Source organism: Octodon degus, unplaced genomic scaffold (genome assembly GCF_000260255.1).
Source record: "Octodon degus isolate 3935 unplaced genomic scaffold, OctDeg1.0 scaffold00026, whole genome shotgun sequence".
Classification (NCBI taxonomy): Eukaryota; Metazoa; Chordata; class Mammalia; order Rodentia; family Octodontidae; genus Octodon; species Octodon degus.
In genome coordinates this window covers 10198557-10206880 of record NW_004524602.1, presented here as the reverse complement: position 1 = coordinate 10206880, position 8324 = coordinate 10198557, and the positions used below count along the sequence as shown (strand labels likewise).

The window sequence follows — 8324 nt, the reverse complement described above, 5'->3', positions numbered from 1 at the left end:
ACAAGGGAACTATGACAGCACACCAAGGACACACTCCTGGGGCACACTGAGAAGGTGCTTGAGACTGGGTGTGGTGGTGCACACCTGTCATTCCAGCACTTTGGGAGGCTGAAAACAGGAGGATCACTGTGAGTCAGAGCTGTGTAGTGAGACCCTGCAGACTCTGTACTAAATACAGAAGAAAGAAAGAAAGAAAGAAAGAAAGAAAGAAAGAAAGCAAGCAAGCAAGCTTAAGAGATCTAGTTAGGTCATCCCATCTACCTAAGAGGCTGAGGCAACAAGATGGCAACTTCAAGGCTGGCTTGGCCAATTTAACAAGACCCCATTTCAGAATAAAGAGAAAGGGGTGGGCATGTATCATAGAAGGAGACCCCTGGGTTCAGTCCCAAGTACTGGAAAAAATTTAAAACTTTCATACGGAAAAATATATGGAAAAAGTTAGGTGATAGCCAGGTGTGGTGACATATACACCCAGCAATTTCAGAAGCTGAGGCGGGAGGATCCTTTGAGCCCAGGAATTTTAAGGGCAGCCTGGGTAAGGTACAGAGACCCTGAATGAATGAATGAATGAATGAATGAATGTCAAAAATTCATGTAATAGATTTGGAGAAATTTTATTAGAAAAAAGCCTTCCTAAATACTTTTAAAGTTTGTGTGTGATTGGACAAAACTGCCTCACGTGGCCACTCTTGGCAAGGTAGCTGAGAAAATGAGTGGTTTTTCCAGCTTCTGTAGGTGAGATGGATATGGAAAAAGAGGGTTCAAAGTGGGTTTTAACAATAAACTCCCAGCATCCATCATACCTACAGGTAAGAGGATGGAAAAGTTTGTGCAAAATATAGACATTGCTGAGGAAATTTCATCAGCAAATCCATTAAATCTGTATGCAATAACGTGAAAAGGATTCTGAGAAGAGGGACACAACATATAATCTGATCTTCTATTTAAAAATATACATGTTTGGGGGATGGAGCTCCACAGCATACCAGTTGTCTAACGTGTAAAGTCCGGGGTTCAGTCCACCATCACAGAAAAAATTAATCAGCCAGTCAATCAATCACTCAGTCCCTGGGTTTGGGAGAAGAATTGAAGCAGTGGAGGAGTACCTTAGGCTTGGCTCTATACTTCTTTATTATTTAAACAACTTACTAAAGTGCCTGCAAGCAGGCGCAGGGACCCGGGGTTTGATCTCCGGGCCTGCCTGCCGGCCCTGTCCCTGGGGTGCACTGGGACAGCAAATGAGACAGCATGGTGACGCGCGCCTGTAAGCCCAGTTCTTAGCAGGCTGTAAACAGGCGGATCACTACGAATTGGATCTAGTAGTGACACCATGAACACCCTGTAGACCCTTCCCTAAAATTAAAAAAAAACAAAAACAAAAAACAATAAATTACATTAGCAATGTAGTCCTTTTTTCTTTTTTTCAGAACTGGGGATTGAACTCAGGCCCTTGTGCTTGCCAGGGAAGGGCTTATTCTACTGAGCCATCTCCCCGGCCCCTCTCCATTTTTTACGTGATTAAAAAAAAAGAAATGCCAAGGATCCTCCTCTCCCCAAAAGGAAAAGAAAATTTTTCTCTTCCTTGTCCATGGAATCTATTTTTTTTTTTTTTTTGTTCCTCGAATGCCTTCAGGGCACTTTTGGCCAGCGGGAGAGTTGTGAGGTTCGAACTCCAGCAACCTGAGGCTGACAGCTTTGTGGAAGCAGCCACTTAAAGGCCTGAGCTAGGGCCAGGCCCCCTCTATTATTTGTTTTCCACAATAGCTTTTGAGTTTTTTCTCTATTTCCATGTCTCCACCCCATTTCTATTAGTTTGTGACCACCAATTACAATGAAATCTCTGATAGTAGCCCCTCCAGTTTTTGTCCCAGCCCTGAATGCCACAGCCAGGTTACTTTTCCTAAGACCTGGTTTACTTTAATCACCACTATTATGGCTTAGATCTAAAATTTCCCCACAAGGTCTCATGTGTTTGGAAAGTGATGAGACCAGAGTGCTCTATGCTTATGACAGTAGTGGGTTCATCCATGCATGAATGTGCTGCTTAGGAGCTGGAGCCCTCTTGGAAGAGGCGGGTCACTGGGGGTGTGGCCTAGAAAGATCTTTTCTTATCCTTGGCTTCTCCCTTCTCTGTTTGAATCCTGACCACCATGACTAGGGCCACTTTCCTGTGCCAGCCCCTTCCTCCCGCCATGCAGTTCCTGTTTAGGCAGTAGCTGACCATGAACTGAACCCACTAAAGACTTTGAGCCAAAATAAGCCTCTCCTCCTTAAATCTGAGGTGTTGGATAGTGTGTCCCAGCTTCAGGAGAGCTCATACAACCTTTGTCCATACACCCATGGTTTTATATCCCCAGGGTTCAAAAGGGGCTAACAATGGTCCACAGGAAAGGAATTCTGTGGCGAATTGTCTGGTGAATCTGAGACATGATATATTCAACACAATTCAAAAATATTGCTTCAGAAAGCCATTGCAGTACATTGAGCTCCATAGGGACAGCGCCAGGGCAAGTGAGAGCCGGACGGGCACTGGGCGACTCTGTACCTCGCTGAGGAAAACAAGTACACATGGGCAAAGGAGAGCCTAAGAAGCCAAGAGGCAAGATGTCATCCTATGCATTCTTTGTGCAAACTTGCCGAGAGGAGCACAAGAAGAAGCACCCAGATGCTTCTGTTAACTTCTCAGAGTTTTCTAAGATGTGCTCAGAGAGGTGGAAGACCACGTCTGCTAAAGAGAAAGGAAAATTTGAAGACATGGCAAAAGTGGACATGGCTTGTTATGAAAGAGAAATGAAAACTTGTATTCTTCCTAAAGGAGAAACAACAAAGAAGTTCAAGGATCCTAATGAGCCCAAGAGGCCTCCTTTGGCCTTCTTGTTCTGTTCTGAGTATCACCCCAAAATCAAAGGAGAACATCCTGGCCTCTCCATTGGTGATGTCACAAAGAAACTTGGACAAATGTGGACTAATACTGCAGCAGATGACAAGCAGCCTTATGAGAAGAAGGCTGCTAAACTCAAGGAGAAGTATGAAAAGGACATCACTGCCTACCAGGCTAAAGGAAAGCCTGACACAGCAGAGAAGGGAGTCGTCAAGGCTGAAAAAAGCAAGAAAAGGAAGAGAAGGAAGAAGATGAAGAGGATGAGGAGAATGAAAAAGAGGATGATGATGAATAAGTTGGTTCTAGCGCAATTTTTCTTTTGTCTATAAAGCATTTAACCCCCCTGTACACAACTCACTCCTTTTGAAAAAAAAAAAATTGAAATGTAAAGCTGTGTAAGATTTTTTTTAAGGAAGAAAAGGTTTATTTAGCTCATAGGTAGTGGGGAGGAGCAGTGGCTGCTGCCAAGATTTGTTTTCAAACTGTACAGTGTCTTTTTTTTTTTTTTTTTTTTTGGTATAGTTAACACACTACTGAATGTGTCTTTAGATAGCCCTGTCCTGGTGGTATTTTCAATAGCTACTAACCTAACTACATCCTGCCTGGTACAGGATGGGGGCTGTAAATTGGCATGGGAATTTAAAGCAGGTTCTTGTTGGTGCACAGCACAAATTAGTTATGTATGGGGACGGTAGTTTTTCATCCTCAGTTGTCTCTGATGCAGCTTATATGAAGTAACTGTTGTTCTGTTAACTGAATACCACTCTAATTGCAAAAAAAAAAAAAAGTTGCAACTGTTTTGTTGACATTCTGAATGCTTCTAAGGAAATACAATTATTTTTATTAGAAAAAAAAATATTGCCTCAGTGCAGGCCTGGATTTCCTAGCACTTTGCATATCTCAAGTAAAGGGTTAATAGTCTGATCTCAGTTCAGGCAATTTACTAACTTAGTATGACCCCTGTCTCAAACAGTTAAAAACAGAAACAAAGAGACTGGAATTTTGCTTAGTGTGAAGACCTTGGGTTCAATCCCCAGTACCAGATATATATTCAGTATTCAGAGAGGACTAGCCATAGAATTTAGACAGTCAGTGTGGTCAGGGAAGACATGGATAGTTCTTACTTTTTTTGCTCACGCAGTCCTTCTTTTGAGGAACACAACTGTCCTCAGAACACATATAAAAACAATGACTTTAGGGGAAAAAGTTCTCTCAATTCTTTTGACATTAATGTCTTGCTCAATATGCCTGTACAATCTAATTTGCCAAAATGAGTTTCCTTCCTGACTTCTTCCTTCAGGGGGTCAGTGCGAGTTCCTCTTCCTCTAGAGAGTCTGTCCGGATTCCTCTGGGCTCTGAGCTGTGGCCCTTACACCAGAATGCTCCTGAGTCATTCAGTCTCCCTTTCCATGTGCTCATCATGTCTACCCAACCTGAGAAGCACTGGGAGTCTGAATAATAATCTATAGTAGAGGCCTGAGATATAGCTCAGCGGCGCGGCACAGCACCTGCCTGGCAAGCCCCAGGTCCTGAGTCTGATTCCCCACACCACTCCCCAAAAATCTATAGCAGCACACAAATAGTGGGCTGTTTAAGCAGTAGCACAAATCTCCCTGAAGCTGAATGCTCAGCACCTGCACAAGGCAGTTATTTAGGACCTCAGGTGAGCATCCTATCACTTTCAGAGAAAGGACTGAAAACACTGTATTAGTTTTCTATGGCTGTCCTAACAAATTACCATAAGTTTGGGGGTGTACATTCTGAAAACTTCCTATTTATAGTTCTGTAGGTTAGAAGATGGGTGTAGGTCTCAACTGATTAAAACCAAGGAATTGGAAGGACTGTGTTTCTTCTAGGGACCTCGGCGAGTAATGCCTTTCTGGGCTTTTGCCAGCTTCTAGAAGCTTCCAGAGTCCTAAACTCCACCTTCAGTGCCTGAAGGACTGGCTGAGGCTTTCTCACAGCACATCACTGTGACCTGTTCTACTTCCCTTCTCCACTTCTAAAGGGCACTATGACACGGCAGGATCCACTCAGATAATCAAGGACAACGTCCCCATTTAAGGTTATTTGGTTAGCAACCTTCATTCCATTTGTAAAGTTAATTACCCTTTGCAGTGCAACCTGCTCTTGAGTTTGCAGGAACTGCCTAAGCAGACATCCGTGGAGGCTAGGGAGTGGGATGGAGATGTGGGGCATTATTTTGCCTACTCCCGGTACTTTTGTCCAAAAAGGCTAAATGGAAAGTTTGCAGCTAGATGGCACAGGGTGTTGCAGGGAGTTGGAAAGACTTTTTGGATTTACAAAATTCCCTTCAAATACTGGGCAGCGCTGCGGCAAATTCCTTAGCAAATCACTTGAGTTTTAGCGTTGACATTTTCGCTAAAATGGAAATTGCGAACCTTTGCTCTACGTGGTAAATGAAATAATTATGTAGACGGGCTCAGCTCAGAGGCCAACAAACAGGAGTCAAGAAGCTCTTGATGAATCTTGATGAGCAGGGTGGGCGAAGCTCTCTACAAGGCATCTGGAGACGGTTTTGAGATTTCCGTGAAGGAGTGGGCGAGGAGCGCCTGCCCTTGACTGAAGCTAGGGGTAGAAAATTCTAGCAAAAGCAATTAAGTTTTATTGAGAGCTTCTGAGTTAAGGTTTGAGGCACTGAGTGGGGCTAATTGCTGGAGCCCTAGGTGGAAGCTGGTCCTAAACGGAACCGATGGAGAAAACTGATGAGATGTTCATAGGCAAAGATTAATAACTGAATTCAAAGACAGATATATTATTAATTGTTCCATTACTTAGCGAATGAATAAAGGACAGAGCGAACAAAAGGTGAGCGACACAGGTTCCACCGAGATTTGAACTCGGATCGCTGGATTCAGAGTCCAGAGTGCTAACCATTACACCATGGAACCGCCACGCGTGTAAGGCCGCCTTCGTCGCCCTAGTCCTTAGAAAACCCCGCCCCCCACGCCGAACCCAATCCCGAGCTCCGAGTCCCACCTCCCTGCGCGGCAGCGCGAGGAATGTGCGAGGGGAAGCCGAGCCTACGGCCAGCTGCGATCCCACAGCTCCAGTGGCCTCCACGACCCCCGCGGAGACCGCGAGACTGTGGACACACACGCCGGGGGGCCACCCCCAGCGCACCGCCCCCACGCAGGAGGGGCGGGACCAGCCCCGCCCACCCGGAAGTACTTCCCTCGGGCTGGGGCCCGCCGGAAGTGGCGCAGCGGCAGGGCGGGGCTCTCGGCCGGGTCCAGCTGCTGAGGCTCCGCGCTCGGGTTACCCCTGCAGCGACGCCCCCTGGTCCCCACCGCTCCCGCTGCTGCTCCCGCCCCTCCGCTCCTCGGCCGCGCCATGGGCACCCGCGACGACGAGTACGACTACCTCTTCAAAGGTGAGGAGGCTTGCTTACTGTCCCCCGAAACCTCGTCCCGGGGCCCGGGAGATTCCCGGGGGACCCGCGTGCCGGTCACCGCCGACCTGAAAGGCGCCTCCCTCCGCTTTTCCTTTCCGTGCCTTGCGTCCCGCGTTCCCTCCGCCGGTTCTCGTCCCCCAACCCCCACCCGACGGGGGTTCCTCCCCGGCCTTAGGCCATCGCCGCCGCAGAGCCCCTCGCGGGGTGTCATTTTCCAAAATCGTGTCGTCCCTTCCTGGGGGTCCGCGGCCCTGCCGCCCCTCCCACCACCTCTTTTCGGGCTCAGCACCTCCTTCCTGTTCCCGGGGACCCTCCTGGCTCCCGTGCGCTCGCCCCTTCGAAGGGCCCTTCGCCCCCATCGGCCTTTCCTGGGTCGCCGACTCCCACCCAGGCCCCCCTTTCCCTCCGAGTGACCCCTTCCCCTCGGGGGAGGGACCTCGGACCCCGGAGCCGGCGGGCCCCCGCCCCCACCCGCCCTGCCGTTCTCGGGCTAGTAACCTTCCGTGTCCCCTCCCTCCCAGCCCGTCGGCGACTCTGCCGCTGTCTTCCATCCCGTGCTTTCGGGACGACCCGGGTGGCGTGCGGGAGGGCGAGAGAGGTTGTCCGAACCCACGCGCGCGCTTGACGCAGTGACCCGGCAGGCTGCTAGCACTTCCCACCTAGTCTTTTTATTGTTTTATTTTTATTTTCCCCTCCTGCTGTGCCTAGCCGGCCACGACCAGCCCGGGAAAACTCTTCACTCGGCTCTGAAAAGGGGTTGCGGATGGGTGGTGGCTGTTATCCTTGCCAGACCTGAAGGCCCAGTTCCTGTACAGGAAAGGTTGTGCGCTGCACAAATACTAGCTTGCTTATCACTACGGACTGGTTGCTTCCTGCTGCAACGCTGGGAGGATCCAACAGGAAGGGAAGAGCGCTAGTTGGCCACCAGCCTTTCCCAAATGGTTGGAAGCGGGGCGGGGGGATTCGTATGCGCTTGGGGTTGGATTAAATATTATTACGAGGTAACCGAGCATGAAGTGCCCTTAGGCAAAACATTGGAGGACGGGGAAGGGGAGATGGATGGAAATAATTGCTTATTGGTTGAGTCCGGAAAGAAGCCAAATAGTTTTTTTTTTTTTTTTAATCAACAAAGATAAAGGATTCTGTTTTCAGTGAGAAGACAGTATGTGATTTTTTAAATTCGGGGATGCAGCCTCACTTTGTTATTCTGTCTCTGCTCCTGAATTAGAAGGGCAGCCATCAGTAGTGTGCTGAACAAAGATCATTACCAGGGAGGAAGAAGCCATTACTATTAAAGCTTTACTGTGGAGGAGGGTGGAGTTTGAAAGAGTGGTAAGCATGGGTGACTGTTTCTGACTTTGCCATTGGGTGCTAAGAATGACTGACGAGAGGAATCCGGAACTACTTCGATGCTTCACCACTGCTTTGCAAATCTTGGTATAGTACTGGTTTGAGAGTATGTCCTTCCCGTCACTCATTCCCCTGAGCCAGCATATCCTGTTACATTGGATAAGTACCCTCCAAGCCATCCTCACCCTCATATTGGAAGTCGTGTGTAGATAAGAAGGTACTTAATGCATTTTGCAAATAGAAAAAGGAGGGCTGAATTATTTGGGTACTTTTTGTGAAAGTTTAAAATACTGTGTAATGGCCTTGGGTAGCAAGCTTTTTTTTTTTTTTTTTTTTTTGAAGTAATGTAGAACAAGGTAGGCTCTCGAGGTATTTCTCCTGTTTGGTTTGGAACTTGAGTGTTGATTACAAAACTTGTTTTTCTCCCCTTGAGAATGTTAGTTTTCCCGGATTGATTTAAGGAATTTTAATTATGTAATTAGACTCCTAACAATGAGAACACATTTGGAATTGCTTGTACTGGGTTCAGATCCTGACTCCGGTGTTGTATGTCTTTGTGACCTTGAGTTAGTTAAACTTTTCTGAGCCTCAGTTCCTTCATCTATGAAAAGGAAATTCTGCAATACCTGCCTTTCAGGGCCGTTGTGAGAACTAGTGAGACTGAAATTTTAGCTCGTG

General features: G+C 47.4%; 1 protein-coding gene and 1 non-coding gene across 2 annotated transcripts in view; one reads left to right on the top strand and one right to left on the bottom strand.

Moving 5' to 3' along the window:
• Nucleotides 1-5721: 5721 nt before the first annotated feature.
• Trnaq-cug lies at nucleotides 5722-5793 on the bottom strand. Its single transcript has one exon. It is a non-coding gene; the product is annotated as a tRNA-Gln (tRNA).
• A 301-nt stretch (nucleotides 5794-6094) lies between these two features.
• The window catches only part of Rab11a (RAB11A, member RAS oncogene family), a 19393-nt gene continuing 17163 nt past the window's right edge, over nucleotides 6095-8324 (top strand). Inside the window, exon 1 of the mRNA XM_004628800.2 lies at nucleotides 6095-6275. Coding sequence (XP_004628857.1) covers nucleotides 6236-6275 — 40 coding nt within the window. The 5' untranslated portion in view covers nucleotides 6095-6235. The remainder of the gene's footprint in view (nucleotides 6276-8324) is intronic.